General features: G+C 41.0%; 1 protein-coding gene across 14 annotated transcripts in view; it reads left to right on the forward strand.

Moving 5' to 3' along the window:
* Positions 1–81: 81 nt before the first annotated feature.
* The window catches only part of MAP4K3 (mitogen-activated protein kinase kinase kinase kinase 3), an 82162-nt gene continuing 60024 nt past the window's right edge, over positions 82–22219 (forward strand). For 12 of the 14 annotated variants that reach the window (XR_012628325.1, XR_012628324.1, XR_012628323.1 and 9 more), the window contains exons 1-5: positions 82–335; positions 10447–10504; positions 13613–13703; positions 19115–19179; positions 21465–21520. Coding sequence is in view for 10 of the 14 variants with exons in the window: in XM_074864200.1 (XP_074720301.1) it covers positions 225–335; positions 10447–10504; positions 13613–13703; positions 19115–19179; positions 21465–21520 (381 nt within the window). In the remaining 4 variants the exon portion in view is untranslated. Of the gene's footprint in view, positions 336–10446; positions 10505–13612; positions 13704–18379; positions 18478–19114; positions 19180–20772; positions 20868–21464; positions 21521–22219 lie in introns of those variants that run through there. The other 2 variants (XM_074864202.1, XM_074864205.1) reach the window with 2 other exon arrangements.

Consider the following 22219-nt stretch of genomic DNA (forward strand, 5'->3'; position numbering starts at 1 on the left):
GCGCCGGAAACGCCGCCACACCTCGTGCCGCCACTGCGCAGGCGCAAAGGTCGCCGCGGAGGGGAGGGAGCGAGCGGTAACCCTTGCGCCTGCGCAGTGTGTAGATTCGGCGCCATGTTGCCGGAGCGGGCTGGGGGGAATCTGTGAGCGCTCCGGTGTCGGGTTCCCTCCCCCTCTCCTCCCTCGCGGGGGGCCGCGGCCGAGTGGCGCCTTCCCCCAGCACCATGAGCGGCGGCGGTGGCGGGCGGGTGTGCGACCTGTCCCGGCGCAACCCCCAGGAGGACTTCGAGCTTATCCAGCGCATCGGCAGCGGGACCTACGGTGACGTCTACAAGGTGGACGCAGCACCGCGGTTTGGCGGGGGGGGTGTCGTCTCTCCACACACACACCGCCCACACCCTCCAAAACCTGAGGGGTGTCAAGCGACGCTGCCCCCTCCCACTCCGCCCCGGCCCCGAGGGTGCTCCCGCCGTTGTGAGCAGCGAAGTCGTTCCATGTCCCCGCCTCTAGCGGGGTCTGCACCGGCCCCAAGCCTGGTGGGGGTGGGTGGGCGCCCGGCCTGGCCTGGCCGCCTCCGGCTGCCCATCGGAGGGGCCCTGCCCGCCTCGCCTCTCCCTGCCGCCAGTCTGACTGCGTCCCCGTGGCTTGGAGGCGGCAGGGCCCTGCAGCCGGCGAGGGACCGCGGCCCTTTCCCGGCTTTCCGCGGTCCCGGAATCGCCCCGATTCTTCCCGCTGCTGGGTGCCGGCTCGGGCGTCTGTTTCACGGGCGGAGCCTGAGGGTCGGCTCCCCTCTGGAACGAGCCGGGGACTGTGGGGTGATGGGAAGCACACGCTTCCTCGCTCGTTTCCAGGCCAAATGTTGCTTTAAATCGTGAGCTTAAGGGCGAGCAGGACTGCTCATCCCGGCTACTGCTTCCGTCGCTGTCTTGGGTTGGAGATACCAGCGGTTTGGGTTTGTGTTTCTGTAGAACGTGAAGCTGACCAGTCGGAGGGCAAACTAGGGAGTCAGGAAAGGCGTCGTCACGATCAGAGTATTTCATGATCCTGTTCTAAAAATTCAGAAACGTAGGAGAAGCAAAGCTAGAGCAACAGCAGCCGAATATAAGCTTGGCCCTTTCAGCTTTATAGCATACTTTGACGTTTTTCTCTGCTCTGCAACTTATGTTGTTGTTTGTGTAGCCAGCTGAACTCTTGCATGGGAATGTGGCAGTCTGTCTCTCAGGTAGGATGACTCTAGTTCCTACCTGCTCCTGTTTGGTGGCGGAGCAGAGAGGAGAATTGTGTGCAGCCTGTTGGAAGCATCACTTTAACAGTGTGCTTTCCAAGTGTCTTCTGGTCCGTTTTTGTCATCACAGGGTGGACATGTGTGTCTAAGAAAACTTGTGTTGGTGGGCAGGACTGTAAGGAAACATTCCAGTTTGAGGCGCACAAAACTAGTGCTGATGCTGCCTTTGACTCTTAGTGAATATGCCTAGAATTAAGTCTTGTTTGGGTTGGGGCAATTTTGGTTTAATCTCAGCTTGCTTAAATGTTACGGAAGTTTCACAACATAAATCCTCTTGTTACTGCGATCTTAGTGTGCTAATTCCCTGCTTTATTGTATAGTTCAAATGGGTTTTTGTGTTGTTTTCCCTACCTTGTCAGCTTTCTTTAAGTATTTGTGTACTATGCCGATATTTTAATTATCCAAGTCTACCTGCCATATGCTTTTTTGTTTGTTTGTTTTTCTGCAAACTGTTATCTTGATGTGCTCAGCTCTATTTCTATTGCAGTTTAACTGGCATACGGGCTCTATCTTATCAGATTTTTTCAGTGCTCTCTACATGATTTTGATGGATGTGAATTAGACAAGTCATCTGTGTTTACAGTTTAATTTTAAGGACACTACCTCCAACCATAGGGTGAATATTTACATTTGCAATTCCACTATGCATCTGAAACCTGTTGAGTTTCATTGGATTTATCAAGGTTTTCTTGATGATGATTGTACTTACATTGCAGTAGCCTTCAGTTTGGTGCTTTGTGAGTGGCCAGTGTTTGGCATTGCTTGTGACTTCTTTTGTTTGGGGCTTTGTTTGAGTAGATTTGTTTAGGCTTACAATCTGCCCGTGACAACCAAGATAGAAGGTGATCTATCAGGACCAAGATACACTAGGCTGGTATTAGATTATTTTTTTTTTTTTAGATGAGAGAGAGGTAAGTGTTTTCTGATTATGTTGTGGACAGTGTAAGGAGAATGAGATGTGCTTATCTCCTGGATGGTTTTATTACCTGTTCCATTTTGAGGCAAGGTCTTGCCCAAGGCATCTTCAAAATGGAGCATAAAAGTAGCCCAAAAATAATAATGAAAGCTGGTTACTTTCAACATGACAAAGAGGAAGTAATGCAGTTCTAAGTGGTATCCATACATGAGCTTACTAGGGCTTCATCTTAAATTTGTGAGGGATTTCATAAAGCCTCTTTCATTTGCCTCATGCTGTCATCTGTAGGTGAACTTTCTGGTTGACGAAATAATCGTGTGAAGTTGAGATTAGCCATGTGATGATGGTGCTCATCAGTGGTGGGATTTCAGCAGAGTTGAATCCAAGCAGTGGATATACTTGGACAGCTTCAAACTATTCTTTGTAAACTGTGGTTTTTCCTCCTTAGCAGGGAGAGCCATGTAGGGAGGTGTTTCTGCTCTTAATAAGTAGGGATTATTGCCTTAATAAGATGACAATTTTGGTATGTTGACATTCTTGCTGAATGCTGACCTTTCTGTAACCTGCTTTCCTGGCAAAGTGTTGAGGAGCTGAAAGCAGAACGGACTGGCATCTGCTTCCTTGCTCCGTTTTAGTTGAACTGAGTTACAACAGGGCATGGGTTAAATGTTTGATTTTTTTTTTTTTTAAATATATATATTTAAAAAAAAAAAAGGCAGAGTCTCTACTAGGAAGATTTCTAGATTTGAAGTAAGAGCCTGTGGTGCAGACTGAACTATGAAGACTCTAAGGGAATGAGGGTATGGGTCAGATTGATACAATCCTGCTTCTGTGAGTCCTGCTGTGTAGATGGTACCTGGAAACGTGCTAGTGCACCACAAGTATGGATTTTTGGCTTGAACCAATATTTTAGAATTATCTGCTGTCCAACTCAAGTTCAGCTTTCAAAGAGGCTTTGGAGAAGATGTTAGTGAATTCATCACAGGAAAGGTAGTGGGTTACTTGTTCATGAAATTAGCTATCAAATACGCAGAGTCAACAATAATGTGTCTCTTCTAACTAGCACCAGTGTAAGTTTGTTGTAGGAGATGAAGCTTCATGTAGGTTGCTTAGTTCTTAGTATATGCAAGGGATGTAACGACTGGATGTAACACTCTTTTCAGTGAGGGCCTGCAAGAGAGATGGTGTTTGGGTTTTTAAAATTTTTTTCAGTGAAGCTACATGCTTCACTGCCACAATAGATAGCTAAAACATTACTATTACAAAGTTCTTATTAGAAGTTTAAGTAAAACACAGGACTTAAAACCTGTTCCTGTGTCCAGAGATGTCTCCTCTCAAGACTGCTAAAATTAATGGTGAAATCAGGTTACTACTTTGTTGAATGGTTGATGTATCTGTAAGAAAACACAGACAGACAATCTGCTAATAATGTTTTTTTGGAGTTGAGTATTATGAGTGTTGCATAGCACTTCTTCGTTTGTGTGGTTTTGTTTTCTGTGTCTCAGTAAACGTGTCAAGTAATTTAGCTTCATCTAGTTGAGAGACTGATAACAAATTGCTTTTCTGATTGCATTTATGTGGTAGGGAAGTTCTTGAATTTCACCTTCTGTGTCTGTCAAATATTCTCATCCAAAGTGACACCCAGCATGAAAAGGTGAAAATTAGTTATGCTGCTGTACAAGTAATTTCTGTCTTTTGTGTTTCTGAATTTCAGTTGCAAAGAATTTAACTGTGTAGGGTGGTCAGCAAAGTGTAAAAGGAGAGTTATGCTTTTTTGGTTGTGAAAAAGAGACACTATTCTGTCGTGCTCAGTTGCAGGAAATATTCCTAGAGTTAAACAAGGTGTTTGCTTACTTTTGTTTGCCCTGTCTTTACTCTCTCTCTTATTTAGAAAGAATTCTTGCTCTCTTGGTATGAAATTGCCATTCTAATTGTCCCTAGTCCCAGGCCCTCTGTAATTTATGCCATTCTTTTGGGGTTTGGGGTTACAAGTGCTGCACATGGTATTCTGACAGAGACTTACGTTAATATTAATGCTGTAATTTTCCTTTTTGCCCCCATCCTGATATCTTTGGTTTTGGTAGTAACTGCACATAGATTTGAAGTATATTCTGAGGTGATTGCAGGTCAATTTCTTTTGTTCATGTGATTAATTTCTATCACAGTGCATCTTAGAAAAAAAAAATCATCGCTTTTGGTTTAGTAAAGGTTGAACTTCATTTGCCATCTGACAGGTAATTCATCTAGCATGGGTGGACCCTTCCAAAGATTTTCAGCATCTTACTAAAAGAAAGGGCCGCCTTTTACTTTTCCCTTTACTGAAATTCAAATAGTTGTGATAATTAGTGAGATTATTGTTCCTGCAAATGTATCTGTCATACCATGTCTGCCTTAATTCAGTTTTTTTGTCATTTATGGCTTCAGTCAGTTAACAAATGAAGACATGGAAGTTGGTAGAGCGTGCTTTGCCTGGGGTCTCATTTTGAAAAGGAAAAAGCCTGATTTTCTGCTCCTCGACCCTTTCGCATGGGAGTTGGTTTTGTTGAGGGCAGTCATGTATCTATCAGCTCAGGTTTCTTCACGCAGAAACTCTCAGATTCTGTGGCTATCTCTGGGGGGCACCTGGTGACTGTTACTGCTTTCTTCTGTCAAGTGTGCTTTGGAGTTTCTGGTTTCTGATAGGGCTTCTGTGTGTTCCTGGAAGAGAATGTGTCCAAAACAGATGAACCTGAATTTTTATGAACTCCCACTTTGCAGAGTTCTACGCACAAATCTCTTCTCTCCATGTCCATACTCTTGCTGCTCTTTCTTGGGGTGATCCAGTAAGGCATCAATTCTTCTACAGCTTTGCTGCTTCTGAAATATTGAAACTATGCCTTTTAGTTGTGTGGTTTTTGATAGGTATTTCAGTCTTCCTTTCTTTTTGATTGACCTTACAGCTGTTGAAGCTCCTTTTGACTTTGCTAGGAATTAATGTCTTATGTTTTGAAGGCTCTCTATTTCAGTTTTAATTGTCTTTTGAAGCTTGTCAGGCAGGCAGAGAGGGGTGGATGTTTTGCCATCCCGTTTTTACTGTGCTGAGTAAGTACTGCAGGGCTTAGTTTCTGTGACTGTGGTTTCCTTAATCAAGAATCCATGCCTTGCGTAGGGATTTTTGTTTGCCTTCATTTCAGATCTTTTTGTTTAACATCGCCTTTATCAAAGCATTGCTTTCTAAAATTGTAGCTGTCGCGTTTTGGTATCACACTTCCTACCAGATTGTGGAACCTAATTATTTTTAGCATAATTTTCGGTTCCAGTTAATTACAGCTGTGATTTCTAGGATGTGCTGAATTGATTAAACATCTCACTGTTGCCCAAGAGGGGTGGTTCCCTACCCTACTTCTGGCTGTCTTGCCACTTACCTTGCGTTAGCTCTGACACTCAGCATGATGCCTGGGCTGGCGCAGTTAGCTAACCTGGCAGAAAACTAGCCCAGAAAAGGAAGGCAGGTGGATTTCTGCTGGCTTGGAAAGTTGAATCAGCTTTTGGGGGAGTCATGTAGGTTTGAGAGAGGCTGAAGGGGAGGACTGTAGGTCTTGGAAGCAAGGAAGTTGAGAAGCTGTTCAGCTGCCTTTCCTGAAGAGCAGAGCTAATCCAGGTCAGGAGGCCTCTCTGTGTCCTGGGACCAGTTATCTCGTAAAGTAGCAACTTGTTTAGAGATTACTTGTCTACATTTTGTTCAACAGTTCACATAGGAAGTAATCAAAACCAGAAGCGCCTGGTTGTTACTTAGACCTTGCTTTTTGGCCTAGTTTTTGTGGCAGCATTTTATGCTTTATATTACCAGTTTCCATTTGAAGGACAAATATAAACTTGGCAAGAGATTTACCTCCTTGGACCTTGAATTTTATGTGTATACTGGTTCAGCTGCATAGACTTCTTAAGAATCTGCTGTTGTGGCATATATTAAGGCACAGTGCTAAATATTAGCCTTCCTCCTCTTTTTCTTCTTTCGCCTCCTTTTCTTTTCAGACACACACCATGCACACATCTCTTGCTTGGCTGATGTTTCCCAAATAGAGCCCATCCAAATGCTGCCCCACTCCATTGCTCTTTCTTTCTCTATTTCAGGGTAGTAAGGTCTTTCCAATCATGAGGCATTTTGGCTAATGAATTTTTGTATAATGTAATAACAACAAAACCTGGGTTTTTCTAGTGGGTGGCAGTTTTTTATATAACATTTTGATCTGATATCCTGTTATTGTCACAGAGATGCTATTAATTATTTCCTGTTTAATTAGGTAGTGCTTCTCCAGCTTGACTTAGTGGTTGGTGGATTTTTTTTTTTTAAACTCCTCCCTACATGTGGCAGTCTAGATCTCTGGAAGGGTATTGTTCTTTTAGCTGCTGGTAGAATGAGGATCTCTAGATGGTTTTCCAGAGCAGACATTGCATAAATGTTGTACACTTTTAGTGAAGTGACTGCGTGTAGGTGCAAGCATTGTAGGCTAATCTTTGCTTCTGGAAGACCTGACATAATGAAATCTGCATGCGAAGGAATTAATTGCAGACTCCTGATTGTGGAAACAGGGATGGGAGGAAAAACTCCTGGCTATTGCTGTTAACCTCATCATCAAAAAGACTGGGAGGTAGAGCAGTTAAGGTGCAAGAGGAAAGAAAAAATGAATGTGTTTTCTTACATGAGCCTCTTTGAAAGTTTTGGTTGCATTTGCTAACTCAAAAATACTTGTTTGAAATTGTTCTTCAGCCAGCTATTCCATACTGATACTTCAATCTCAAAACCTGTAAGTAATTGACAACTTTAATGTGATTATGCTAAATGAAAGCATAAGGCAGTGTCCTCAACATTCTGAGCTATTGTACGTATACAAGCACCCTCAAATTAAGAGTCGGAGCCAGCTCCAACACGTGTTGAAAAGCATACAGTACTTCCGTCTTTCTCAGTCTCTCATTCCTGTGAACTTAGTCAAGGAATTGCTTCGTAACTGGTGAGTTGATGGGATCTCAGGGGTGCTTGAATCTTCATCATTTGCAAGGAACCCTTGTGTCACTACAGCCAGAATAATCTTTTTTATATACTCAGATTAACAAAGGCAATTAATATTCTTAGTTGTGACACCACCTTCAACTATAATAACCCAAATGGAATAGGATGCAAAGTGATAATATTATCAACCTCAATTCATATTTTCTTAAGTAACAGTTTATGGCCTTGAGGAATTGGTATCCTGCTGTTCCTGAAGGCATTGGTGACCTGCATTAAATCAGATTTTGTTCCTCCTTTCTGCCTTTCATGAGCCCGGGCAGATACTGGTCCAGAGAATGGCCAGCTGGCCAGAGAGTCCCACTACTGCTGGTGTTGAAGAAAGGAAGAAATGGCTAAGACACAATGTCTGTTCTTTCCTGCCCATGATTTTGAACAGCTCTTTTGAGAACATGAGGTTGAAGAAGAAATCCCTTTGGAGTGGGAGGGGGCCAAATCAGCCACGGGGTGTGGAGAGCACAGGTTTGGCAAGGCTGCCTGCTGCTCAGACTCTTATTCCTTTGGCTGGGATTTTGCATGTCCTGTTCCAGATGTATCTATAGATTTGTCTGTCTACTATTGATAAATTTTTGGCATCACAATCCCATAAGAATTTGTGATTAGTATCCCCATATGTTTTAATCAAATTTGTTCTGAAATTGTCACTAGCTCCTACCCCCTTCTATCTTGCTTTAGTTGCCACAGCACTCTTGTAGACCGTAGTGACCTGTGGAGCCATAGTCAAAGAAAGAAATTTTTGACAGCTGGACACAGTATTGTTAAAAATAAATAATAAAATGGGAAAAAATTTCCATTTTTTCTTTGACTAGCAATGTTGTTGAAGCCTGTGAAATTTTTCCACCTTGCCTTGCACATCCCAGCTGCATGCAGGGTGTATAACTTCAGGATCTGCTCACTTGTATCCAGTACAGTTGTGTCTCATTGATCACCTTACTAGTACAAGTTGCCCCAAAAGTTGTCTTTAAGTATTAACAAGACTCCTTGATGATCTCTGATCTTTGTTAAAGATTCAGTAATTTTTCCTGTTAATCTCGGAGGTTAAAAAATGCTAACCTTTGATTCATGAACATCTTGCCTCTGTGTTTGTTTCTTGCTATGACGAGCATGTGTTGGGAAGAGAAATAAGGAATAAAAATCTTAGCTTATGCTTCAGCGGTGACACTTTCTCATGTGTTGCCTTCATTCTCTAGTACAGTTAAAAGGAGCTCCTATTTTTGCTGTTAATGTTTTTAGTGTCTTTTTTTCCACCATAGTGATGAGTGGAGACCTTGCTGCCATCGGTGGGGTGGGCAAATAATGATTTACAGAGAGGCTGCCAGAGAAGATTCATTTTTTAACTGTTTTTTTCCACAATCTATCAAGTTTGGACGACTACTTGACTTTTATAGGATTCCCACTGGTCTCAGGATCAATCCATAACCATCAGCTTGCAAATTATTAGCAAAAGCTGGTACTCCCAGGGTTGCAGAAGAATACTGCCACACCAGGAAATAGTGAGAGGTTTGAGATTGGCTGTGCTACTAACGACCTGGGTAGATCTCTAAACACAGGAATACACACTGCATTCATTTCCAGACTGTATCACTGGCTATTTTTTATAGTCTTAGGGGTTTTTTTCCCTCCACTTGTGGTTCCACAAGCAGCGCTCAAGCTGCCATGTTACAAATCAATACCTTATACAGTATTTGGTGAGTCGCATGGCCAGTCAATAAAAGGTGTGAGCCCTTGGGCTCCTAAGGTGACTCAAATGAGGCCATTAGCCACTGCAAAGTTGGGCAGCTATCTGCATCTTTAAGTTCTGTAATTCTGACCTTTTTTGATATGAAAGTTCATGGGGGGAAAAAAGCAAAAGCAGGACTGCTCTCGCTTTCTGTGCCCTGCGTAAGGGGTAGAGTGGGCATGGCATTCAGTGCAGTGGTGATCCAGCACTGTGCGGTTCCAGGTACTGAGACCCCTGGGGTGAGGAGAGGCTATTGCTGAGCTTACTTAGGACCTGCTGCATCTGTGCTGGGAAGCAGCTTTGCTGCCCCCTCCCCATAGCTGGGTGTGAGGCACGGAAGTATCCTGAAAGCACTGGGCAAATGGCTTCTTGGTTTGCAGTTAGTAGTGAAATGCAACAACAGTTCTGGAAGAGAAATCATTGCTATCATCATTTGTGTTGCTTCTTAATGGCTTTTAGAAAGTTTAGCTTCCTTTGTTGTTCTGTAGAACGTAGGCTATAGCATGCCAGAGCCCTGTGCAAAATGCAGTTAAGCTGCTGAACAATTGCTGCTGCAGTTGCCACAGAGCTGCTGTGGGAATGCTTTCAAACTCCATTGTTTGTTAGCTTGGTCTTTTGCACCCTTACAGCAAGGGGAGGATGCTGTTGCTGGCAGAGAGTAAGGATCAAGTAGTGAAATGAGCAGGAAGCGTTGCATCGCTCTCCTTGGAGTCTTGGAAGCAGTCACATGTGCTGCAGGGTACAGCCCTTGATGCTCCCTGGGCCCTGCTTGTCTGCATGAGATCCATGTATGTTATAACTGCTTTGCAGTCAGTATTTCAGTGATTGGTTTGTTTACGGATTTTAATACGGAAGTACAGCACGGTTGAGGACTTGCAGAACTTAGGACTGTTGTGTGGCAGAGTAATTTCCTGAGCATCCTTAAAGCTTTCGATCTTGGTATAAATTAGCTGCCTAGTGGGTTTGGGTTTTTTGGTTTTTTTTGAGATAGCTTGCTTTGTTGTTAGAAAATAAATCCAGGATGAGAAGTTTTGACACGTACTTGAGAAGAGCATGTTAGCTACAGAATCCTTACTGTTTGGTTCACAGTCATTGAGCGCAGATGTGAATTATTTTAGGTGGTTTGAGTATAGCAGAACTCAATAATGATGTTTATCTAATGAAAATATGTGCTGTAAGCACAAGAAAAAATAAATGCATGGTGTATTTGGGGAAAAAAATTTCTAACCTTGAATGAAATATAAATATACAAGATGTTTTAATTTATTGGCTTCTGCTGAGGTGGTTTTTGCTTAAAAAAAAAACCAAAAAACAAACCAAAAAACCAAAACCCAAACACCAGCAAGTGGTTTCACTGGTTTAGACCCTTGTGTATCTCAGCTGCTCTTTGACCCGGTGTTGTCAGAGAATGTCAAGCTGAGAACGCAGAGCTGATTGCTGTGTTCTGTTCTCTAAATATTCTTTTTTTTCTTTTGTAGGCTCGAAATGTCAACACGGGTGAGCTAGCAGCAATTAAAGTAATAAAACTAGAACCAGGTAAGTGTTTCTTAACTGAAATAAGCTATGGAAACTAAATATTTTCATGTTTAAGATACAATTGTACAAAATCAATTTAGTCCACTTACTGAAAGAAGGGATAATTGTTGCCTTTCCATGTAGGACAAAATACACTGTTCTAAAAAAGAACAAGCATGACAAGTGATGTGCAAGAGGAAAAATGTAACTGGAGAACAGGTAAAGGAAAGCTGATTAAAATTTCAGCAAGAGTTGGGTTTTTTGGTCTTAAGTACTATGTTTTCAATCTATGTGATACAAAAACCTGTACAGAACAAAAGAAATGAGGAAGATGACAAGGCAGAAGAGAACTCATCTGGAGAGAGTGTAGAGGGAGAGAGAAAAAGGAAGGGTGAAATAATAGCTGAGCCTTAGTATTTGGGAGTTGAGTACATTTCCTGAAATTCTCTTGGAGACTGATTAGAACTTCATTGTATGCTAGATTGGTGCTTGAACTGTGCTTATGTTGTGATTTTGCGAAGTACATGTGCCCTACGGATCAGTTATCAGCCTGCAGGTGCTGCTCTATCAATATGGCTAGACTTGTTGAACAATCTGGGAAGTAAAAGTCCAGACTCCTTGTTTAACTCATAACTGTTGGTGTTCCCTTTCAAGATTTAATGTTGGGGGTGGGGGAGAGGAGGGTAATACTTTAACTACTGCCTGCTTTGATCCTTAAGGTCTATGTGAGCAAGAAGGGAAAAAAGTTACTGGTTTCTTCCATTTTTTCTCTTACAATTCTGGAAGTGATTAGAAATGTTGTGTTTATATAATGCGTGCACACTTAAAAATTCAAGACAGGACAGTCTGTTCCTATGTAGCTCCAAAGGTGTATGTTCATCACAGTTCTTTTGTTCACACTGAAAGTTGTGGTCCCAGATTATCTTGTCTAGTCTTGTCTATTCTTTGGCTTTTTGTGTCAGTTCCCGTTGCTGGAGTACTTGGCTGTGCATGATGTGGGTTACCAGCATGGCTAAGCTGAGCAGCCGTGCTGTGTCTCCCTGTGGAACTGAAAAGATAAGGAGATTTGCGTAGTGGGTAGAGAACCATAGGACTCGGCAGACTCAGATGATGTCACCATTTAAAATAATGCAACTTTTTACTTAGCTGACTACCACTCTTGAAAGTATGAAGTGACTTGGTTGAAAAGAGTGTTGTATGGGTTGTGCTGAGTAGTACTCAGAGAATGGTGCTGTGGACAGGGCCTGGGGAGGCACTGCATCTGGGGTCATTTGCCCTCATGCTGTGCTGATGGGGATAACAACTGGCATCTTGCAGCTGAATCGCATATTTTTGGCAGCCTTTGGATACCCAAGTGGCGCACAGAGAACATGCTTTAGCTACCCTCTGTTTGCTCAGCGAGCTCAGTTTCTCGCTGTAGTTGTCCCTTCTAGTTCAGTAGAGGCTTGACTCCCTTGTCTTCAGACAGGCAGCATCCACGTTCCAGAAGTGTGGCACTGGCTTTCTTAGCAAGTTTTGCAGATTAGGGAAGAGTGTGAAAAATGCTAATAATGTTTAGGTAGTTACTCTAAATCTTATGCTACTTTAATATTTTGGATGCAATGAAAACACTGGTCAAGTACTGGAGGAATCATATCCTTTCCCAGAGATACCTATCCATATGTGAAAATAATTACTTGTGTGCTTTTCAGTGTTTGCAAGTTTAAATGTCTAGCCATGATACAGCAAGCCATCAGCAACACACCATGGAGAGTAGACAGCGTGTTGTGATGTTAATTTGCAGCTCGTGTTTTGAAACTTGCTATCAGTTAAATACATGTGAATATCGGATTTCTGGTTAAAAAGAACCCAGTGGATAGTTCACCAGTATGTTAATGTGTTGTGAGAAAAACATATTTTCTTAGGTAATAGCTTCGCCAGTTCTGTTGGAATTTGTTGTGTTACATTTGAAATTTATTAACAGCCGTATTTGAGAAGTGCTTTTGGGTTGTGACCATTGATAAAAATGAGCTTAGTGTCTATATTGACTTTTTAGACAATGGCTTCAGCTTCTGGTTTAAAAGCTCTTTTGAGTTATGCTGAGGTATACTGAAAGGGGAATTTTGGCATACTTTGAATTTTCCTGTTTTTTCAACTTGCTTATAAAGTCTCTTAAGTTATTCATGAAGTTAAATGGTTATTTTAGGTCTTCAGGCTTGTTTCACCTATGAAGTCCTTGAGGTTGGTAAGAATGAGTTGGGTTTTGTGAACTGTGTATCTAGTAACTAAACAAACTTCAGAACTTCTTTAGAAGTACTACCAGACTAGCTATAATTTGCCCTTGTGACTTAGGAAATTTCAGAGGAGCCCCAGTGTAAGATACTGAACTGCAGAAGAACATTTGACATGTATTTCTTCAAAAAAAATTCATTAAAAAGGCTGTCAAGTATCTGTTACCATCATTCTCATATATTTGTCTTTCTTGCCTTCTCTCTTTAACTTACCTATGAAATCCCTCACAACACCCCCAAAACAAAGATGTATCTGTTGGGTTTTCAATTTCATGCATAAATTTCTCTGTGTACACATCTGGTAAGAGCTGTTTGTAGAAAGACAGGGACAACCGAGGCACCAAATAGTAAGACTCAGATAAATGCCACATCTATGTCAGCGTTATGTGCAGTCTGTAAATTTATGTGCTTACTGAGTTTACTGAAAAGTTGCAGCAGCAGCGTGCTATTGAATGTTTTTTGCTCAGAAAGGTGATCTAATGGGTTTTGGACATGTGGCCAAAAATGGTAAAGTTTTGTCATGTTTTTAAGAACCTGGGCTATTGACAGGCTATATGCAGATGGACACAGCACGGAGTCTCAGAGAAAATAAAGACTTTAGAAAAAGCTATGGCTGATGTCATAAGAGATAGCCAATATGAGGTCTATCTGGCCCAGAATGAAACTTCGTAAGAATATAGTTACTTATTGCTAAGTTCTTGATAGTAAATATTGATTTACAGCTGCTTTATAGGTCTGTGAAACTGGCAGATAATTAGTTTTAATTACTCAAAATGTTTATTTTATAAACATGTACTGAAAGTCTAGTTGAGATGTGAGTATGAACCAGGCCAATGAAAATATTCATTCTGCTTTTCAGGAGAAGATTTTGCTGTTGTGCAGCAGGAAATCATTATGATGAAAGACTGTAAACATCCAAACATTGTTGCTTACTTTGGCAGCTATCTCAGGTACAGTTTGTTTCTTTTGCTCACTTAAAAATGCCTCTCTTATCTCCTTGTAAAGGACAGGTCTAAAGTGACTTAGGCAAAACATAATTTACCAAATAAGTATTACGCACCTGTATATTATTTTTTTCATTTACCTTAAAATCTGTTCTGTTTACTACAGGGTCTCACTATAAATAATGTTTCTCTTAGCAAAGTCTTTCAGTGACCATATAGTCATGTTTCCTTGGAAATGAGTTGTTGTTTAAAAGGTTGGAATTTAATACATAAATGAAAATAGAGTAGAAGTATGACAAACATGAAGAAAAATTCTGTAGTATCTTTTAAATGTTTCAGTAAAATTTCTCTTAAATTTGCAAAACTTTGGGAAGTGTAAATATTGCCTAATACAGATGGAGTTCTCGGAAATGTTCTTACTTAGCTGCTGTTGGCATGTAAAATTGTCTGAGAAACTCAAAATTAAATGTTATGGGTAAATAAGGAGGAAAAAATTTGTTGGGTTTTTTCTTGCTTAAGAGTAGTAGTGCTCTGTTAAGCTTTAAGAACAATTTCATGCTGGAGTACCTAAGAATGTAAACCGTGCAGCCTTTAAAAAGTTCACTGGTGATTTGTGTTTTGGATTTGTTTTGAAATCTAAAAGTGAAATCTAAAAGCTAAAATATTTTAGCTTTCATCTTTGCTTTTTTTCTCTTGAGCTGCAGAGTTGTTCAGGACACTTAAATGTAGTATATGTGAATTGTTCTGTCTTATTCTTTTGTGTAATTCCTCTCAAGATATTATGGCTACTTGTTAAAAGTACAGTAAACTCGAACTCCAGACAAAGTCTCAGTTTTGAGAAAATTGATGGCTAGTTTCTAATAATGTTTGCTATTATAATTATTTTTAATACATCCTGACAAATGTTTTATGCTAGGTAAAGCAATGGCTTGATATTCAAGGACTAGACCTGGATTTTGTGAATCTAACGTCATCATAATTTTAGGCATATAATGCCCAGTAATAAAAAACTTTGAAAAGGCTCTGAAAAGTCATGATGCTCTTTATGGCAGAGGCTTCTTGTTCCTTTCAGGTATTCCTGTATCTTCTGTCTGCTTGGGGACAGTATAGGTGGGACATGGTAGCTCTGTATGTTGGAATGTTACTAGACCCTATTCATAATGGGAAGATGCCAAGTTGAGTTACACATATGTGTACTAGACTTCAGCAACTCCAGCTGAAATTCTCCATGATGGCTATCTGCTGCAGCCAAAAGCTTTTCAGCAATATCAGCCAAGTGCTTCAGGATTGGAGGGGGGAAGATATAGGTGGTATTTTCACATGAAAAGTCTTGTTACGTGAAAGCCTTTCAACAAAAAATTACCATCTTTGAAGCAGGAATTTCGCTCTTGTGTATGGAGTGCATCTTTTCCTTGTAAAAATCCTTTCAAATTTGACCAAGTTGTCTTCTGAAATACAGCATTTCTTTTACTTTCAATCTAGATCAGCCAGACCTTAGGAAATCCCAATTACTGTTTCTTTTCTAGCCAGCAGTGTCTGGTCTGGTAGCATGTTTGCAGTGCTACAGAGGAGCTAACTGTTCCCTGGCTTGTGTGGCCATTTTTGAGCATTCCTTGTATTGCTCTGGGGTGAGCTAGGACAGGATGTTGAAATGGCAAGTGTGGAGCACTTTGTGGTGTTCTTGGTGACCTCGATGCTGAGCGTCTGCATAGTTGGAGCAAACTGAAATCGGACAAGTTGATTGTGCCAGAACTTGGAGGCAGTGTTGGGGAAGCAAGAAGGTCCTGGCAATAAATGCTAGAGGAGAAGGAGAGGTCTCATGCAGAAGCTCGGCTGACTAATGCTCTCCTGAGGAGTTTCTTCTCCCTGCCTCTTGTATTCAGTGTCCTGAATAGCCCTGGATGCTCACTAAAACCATGTTCTATCACAGATGGGGTTCACCGCATCTTTTTCAGTATGAGTATCCTGTTAGCTTTTGTCTGATGAGTGTATGAGTATTGCATGCTGACAGATGTGATTCAAGTCAATAGAATTTGTGTTTTGAATTATGTTTGTTTTATAGTAATTTCAAAGGTCTGTAGTGGAAAAGCTGGTCATATTAGTACTTCACAGACATAGTTCAGTGTGAAGCATGAAGGAAGTTTCCAAGAGCAAATGTATTTTCAGAATCAGATTAAGTGGAAGTGCACTGAAAGTATGAGAACGAAGAGGAAAGCAAGCTGTTGACTAGGCCGTTAGATGAACAGCATCTGCATGCTCACTGAGCAAGGCTGGGGGTGTGTGATTGTGTACTGCTTGCAGTATCATGTATACATGTGCAGGCAGGGATCAAAGTCTGAAGATAAAATCAACAAGCCATGCTGTTCTGGCATCCCACACCTTGAAGGGTTCTTGTCTTGGCAGCCTGAATGCTTTTTTAACTCCAAGCTGGTCTGTGAGCTGCATTATGCACAAGTTTGTGCGGGTGTGCATACAGATACAGCATGTGTACGTGTAGGGACTTGGTATTCCAAACTAGAAGTGTCTGCACTTCAGCTTTGAATATTTAAGGTTAATTTGAAGGTTAACCTAAACTGTATGTTACTTCCATTCAGTGATAGCTGGCAGGCTTCTTGTGCATGAACAATCAATGCTGCTGCTGAGAATTTGTGGATACTGCTACTTGAGAATTTGTGGAGTTACTAGTCTGTTTGACATCAGCTTGCAGATTGTCAGGTGGTAAAGTTGGCAAGGGATCTTGTTATCTCCGAAAGGCAGTATTTGGAAGCTCCTGTGTTATGCTGACTAAGCTTCTTAAATGGATGTTGCTTATTCTGAAAGTCGGTGACTGGGACCGAATAGTGTTACACTTCCTTAGTGTTCTTCCCAACCTCAAAGCCTGCCTTTGTTTAGGAAGAGAGCACCTTGATACATTTAAATGTCCTTCACTTTACGTGATGACTTTTCTTTGTCTGCAGTACTGGGAAGGAAGTTAGTTACAAACCTTTTCAGAAGACAAAATTTAGAGGAAGGAAGCAAGTGAGGAATGGCAAAGGAGATGGCTGGGGCTCTGCAGTGCTGTTGAAGTTACCCCAAGCTGTTTTTCTAACATAGGAACTTCTGACCAGAATGTATGAGGGTTCCATTTGTGTTTGTTTCTGGAAGTGAGATTATTTGCATTGTAGAAGCACTGACAAATGTATCCAGTTGTCTTACCAGCTGCTTCTTTTAACTAGTCCTAGTGGGAACAGATTGCTTAGTATAACTAATAAAAAGCTGTTTCTGATGACTTAAGATTTCACATGAAAACAGACTGTGAACAAATTATTGCATTCAACTTTCTTTAAAACTTTTAGATTGAAATGGTGCCTCTTCTCATGCTGTATTCAGACTGGGGATGCTTTTTCTTTAAAAAATTTTTCTCTTGATTCAGGGTATCAAAATGCGCCTTTGTAGACCCAGAATTAAATTTTGGGAAATATATTTTTTGGCAGTCTTGTGCTCTTGCTTGGTCCTCTCCCCTTCCTTCTCTTTTGTCTGGGCAGTCAAATGGCTGTGTGACCTTTTGCTTTCCAAGTATCTTTCAATGCTTACCATATGCTCTGGAGACACAGACAACTGTTGATTACATGGATCTTCACCTGTCTGAAAGCTCTTAGGCACAATAATAAAAGGCTAGATAGCAAATCAGAAATGCAGTCTCTGCTTTTGATCCTCTTACGTGTTTTTCCTTTTCTGAAGGGATTTTCCACACTGGGAAGTTAATGCCCAGTAAGGGAAGGTGTGAATTTACAGCATTTACCTACTTCATGCCTCTTACTTTGTGGGTGTTTTGCTGCTGTCCCAAGGCTGCTGGGGTTTACCTGGCTTTTTCACACTTCCACGTTGCTGGTGTTGGCATCAAACAGGATGGGAAAGAGTGGCTTTCATGAGGCCAGTGCCCCCAAAAGTGTCCCTGTCTGAGTCCTGCATCATTGTGGGGAATAAACAAGGGACTTGCAGATGTCTGTCTCTTCAGTACTGCTTTCTCACTCTTGTTCCTCTGCTGCCATTGCCAGTTCTCTTTCACAGGTAGTCACATTGCTTCTGTGTCTGACTTTGATCAGTTATTTCAGTGAAAAGCCTTCATATTTCAAGCAATGCTTTAATTAACCCCTAGAAATGTATGGAGTTAACAGCCAGGGACTTGCATGGCTTAAAACCTCTGTAATGCCTGAATAGTATCTTTCCCACCACTAGAGGAAGCAGACAGGGTGTAGCTTTGAGAACTGTGTGCACTGTGGACGTAAAAGGGGAGGACATCCAAGAAGGACAGTTCTTCCTTGAAACAGTAGCTATTCTAGCTGTTACCTGCTGGTGAGAAATACTTGCAATTTGCAGCTCAGGGGATAAGCTCAGCACTTACACCATTGCCTTGCAGAACACCTCCACGAATGTTGGCATTGCCGACAGGGGTGTGTCAGCTATTCGAACAGAGCCTTATGAATGAAAGAAACCTAACACCATGGGTCATGGGCAAGCTGCATAGCAATCATTAGTCTTTCCTTTGTCCAGTGTCCCAGTCTGCCCTAACGTGGTTGTTTGCGATTTTTCTTTCCTGCATGTTTTGATGGCCGGGAATGACTAGGCAAGTCCCAGATTTTCTGCTCTCCAAAATGCCTTTCTGCAGCCACATGTGGTACATCTGACTTACCAGTGAAAATTACTAAGTGAAAATAGACTTTAGTGTTCATAATAGAAGATACCTTTGAATCCTTCAGCCTGTTGTCTGTTCTTGGAAGGTACCTTTTATGGAGGTGTGGTGAGTCACACTGAATTGATTCCCATAGTAAGACGAATCTAAAAAACTTACCTCTGACCCCTGACACCAAAAATATCTGTAGGTATTTTTTGAGGGAAAAGACTCCATCTGACAAGGCGCTTACCCACACCATGGACTCCACTCTGCCTAGCTTTGACTAAAGCACTAGAGTTTCACTCCATTTGTTGTGGAAGAAATTGAGTTGAGAGATATCCCTAAGGCTTCTTGGTTTGGGTTTGTTTCTTTTTCTTTCTTTTTTTTTTTTGGTGTTAATTCCTGTGCTCTGAAAAAAGTGGAGGAGAAGTGAAAGTGAGGAATAAATAAGAACCCACATCTGTTTTCTCTTTACTCTCAGTAAAAATAGATTTCATTTGCATAGTAGGTCTTGAACAAAAGTTGTTGTACACGTTTCACTGTTTCTATTTCTCCAATAAACCCTGGAATATTTTGAGTATTTCATTAGTTACTAATCTGACAGTGAAGTATCACATAAAGATTAAATCATATTCACTGTTTGACTTGTACTTTTCATAATACAGAGCTTGTTATGTTGTGCTTTATAATGTTTGAGTCCTGAATTTTATAGGTGCTGTTTTCAAATCTGACAGCTAATGAATGGTTTTGTTCATTTTTTTAGACGAGACAAGCTATGGATTTGCATGGAGTTTTGTGGTGGTGGCTCTCTACAGGATATTTATCATGGTATGTCAAGAGTAATTCCTTAAAGTCTAAGTAAAGCTTATTTTCAAAAATGGAGATGATTACAGTGTTTTAGAATCGGGGAGGAGGAATCCTAAATTTAGTATCCATAATAATACATTGAAGGTCAATTTCAGCTTAAGTTTTTATACAGCAGGTTGTGTGTTGTGGTTTTTTTAACAAAATTAGCTATAGTGGGAGTTTTTTGAGCAGCAGAAGTTAATTTCCTTCCTTCGGTAGCTTCTGTACCCATCACTACTTTTCAAAGGCTGTAAAAATAGACAATATTGTATTGTAAAAATAAAAAAAGTATATACTGATGTGCTGTCTTCATAGCCATTTTGTTTCTGAACTTTTGAACTTTGCTTTAGTATAATCTATACCACTGCCTACAGATACCTAGATAAGTGGATTGATTAGCATGGATGCTCTTGTCCTTTGTAAACAGTGATCTTTTGTATGTTTGTATAGCAGTAATGCAACAAGGGTCTTCTTTTTTTTATACTGCATGAATGACATGTGAAAAGCAGAGGTGGCCTGTATATTTGCTTTAGGCTTAGGTGCAATGAGTGGTCAAAGAAACAAGGGACGTGTGCAGATCTATTGCATAAAGAGAGGATCAGTCAATTGATTGCTAGTTTCCAAGAGACAAAATCAGTTTTGAGGGATTTTATTGCCCTGAAATTAAAAATTGCATAGGAAAGGAGTGTGCTGTGAGTAATGGCTCTGTGGTTCTCCGGTGATGTTTTTCAGATAGGAAATCCATCCATATTCTAAATTGTGAAGATTTTACACATTAGGATCTTCACATCCTTCTCATGTGCATAAACGGCTTGTATACATTTTTACATTTAAATTGGGTGCAATTAAAACAAGGCACCAGTTCATAAGTTCACACAGTGCTCATGTCATAGTTCCTTGAGCATGGCCTTGTTGATCCTTTACATTTTTGCTAGTGTTGATAAAAGCCTCGTGTCTAACAGGCTTTGTTATGTGGAACACATGTAGAGTAGGAAATGAGCTCATGCCACATAAATGCCTGAACAGACATTGTACAGGAACAGTTTCCTGTTGCAGCTGATTTTTTGCTTCTCTGCTGGTAGAGTGGAAGGTTCTTTTCTGATCTTATTTACATTCCAAAGGGTCTTATTCCAGTTAAACTATAGGCCTCTGTAATCCTAAATCATTTATTAATCAGAATAAAATTTCTCAAAATAAACATACATGCCTAGAAATATATACTCTGGGTGCTAATATATTTAGTTGTATGTGGGTTTGGAGCTTTTCTTTCGGAAGAGGGAAGATGGATCTAGACCTGTTCTGAAGACATATATTGCATGATACTAATTTATATTGTGGCTGTGGGTTTTGTAGAACCTAAGCAGTTAGGTGGTTAAATCTTGTTTCATTTTTAACTCCCTACTCCTTCAGTTTCTGTTGAGAAGCCCCATCCAAATTTTCTATTTGTTTTCTCTGTAAAACCGGAGAAGCTTGCAGTGAGGACTGCATTTCCTGGTCTTAAAACCCTTTAATTTCAGGATCAAAGTCCAGTGACTGGAGACAAGTCACAGACCATTCCTTGCTTGCTGTTCAGTGTTTGGTTTAATTATTTGTTCAGAATTTAATTGTTTTCCTTTGAGACTTGAGTGAAGTGGGACCCTGGAGGGAGAGGAAGACTCCTCCTTTACTTGGTAAGCTGCTGAGACTGCTCAGAGGGAGCATTTGAGAAGGTGGCATGGTGTGGCAGGCCCAGGAGCAACAGTGCTGGTAGCTCATGCAGGAAAGGGTTGAGCAGCTGCAGAGAGCACGTTGCATGGCTGCATGGAAGAGAGAGCAGGTTGCACAGCAGCGGAAAGGATGGAAGGAGAGAGCAGGTTGCAAAGGGCAGGAGGAAATTCCTAGGACCCAAAGGGGGCTGAGTGGAGTTTGCTGCAGCTCTGAGTCACTGGGTTGGAAGTCCAGGCCTGCATAAAGGACATAATGGGTTGTGCAGGGGAAAGAGTTGTGCTTAAATCACTGCTTCTGTTTCTTTTTCCTCTTCATTACTTTGAGATTTGTATATGGAGGAAGTTAGTAGTTTCCATTCCTATGGGACTAGACATTTTTGAGTTTAAAAAATGTTTGGTGTCTTTGGGATGCTCAATCTGAGGGAAAGTCTAAGCACATTTACTTTGAAACTTCTAGTGTAAGATCCTATCAGTGTGAATGGAAGTAATGGAGGTGTGGGTTTGGAATGGACAGTATCTTACCTGATATTGAGAATTACTATTTTTTCCCTTCCATTTCAGTGACTGGACCACTTTCAGAACAGCAGATTGCCTATGTTAGCAGAGAAACACTACAGGTAGTGTGTTCTCAGGTTCTTGTGGTTGACTTTTAATGTAAAAGTATTAAAAGCTATAAATAAAAGCTACAAGTACATGTGATGCCATGGAAGTACAGTGTTTGGGTGGCTTAGCATTTTTCTCAGACTTCTGAGGAGGTCCTGTATTATAGCCTAGAACTGATTTGTATAATTGCATAACCTCAAATTATCCTGAATCATTTGAAGAAAACTGTCATCATCTTTCTGCAGTTAATATTAATTTTTGTTTTTTTTAAAGGGGGGAAGCAGCATATTTATTAATTCATATCTGTGGTACAAATTAGTTATTGTAAGTTTGAAGGAAAATTTATAGACTGAGTTTCGCATATCCAATAGTTGATCTGTGCCAATCAAAAAAAAATTGCCTGTGTACTTGAGATGTTCAAGTTAAGGTCACCAGCCTCTCCTCATGGATATGCTAGCTTTCATTTTTCTTTCCTAAATTAAAGGTTCAGTTCACCAGTAAAACTTAATCAGAAACAGCTTTTTTGGTGGATGTCTTGCTTCCATGTGTGAGAGCAGTTCTTGGCTTCTAGTGAATGCAAATCTGTTGAATGCCATCAGTTGAGAGCTGCTGCCTGTCTCAGACACTCTCTCAAGATAGCTCTGTCCCTGAGCCAACTCCCTTGCATACTACTTACCATCTCTCTGTGCTGTGCCAGAGACAGCTGACTTCTG

Source organism: Strix uralensis, chromosome 3 (assembly GCF_047716275.1).
Source record: "Strix uralensis isolate ZFMK-TIS-50842 chromosome 3, bStrUra1, whole genome shotgun sequence".
NCBI lineage: Eukaryota > Metazoa > Chordata > Aves > Strigiformes > Strigidae > Strix > Strix uralensis.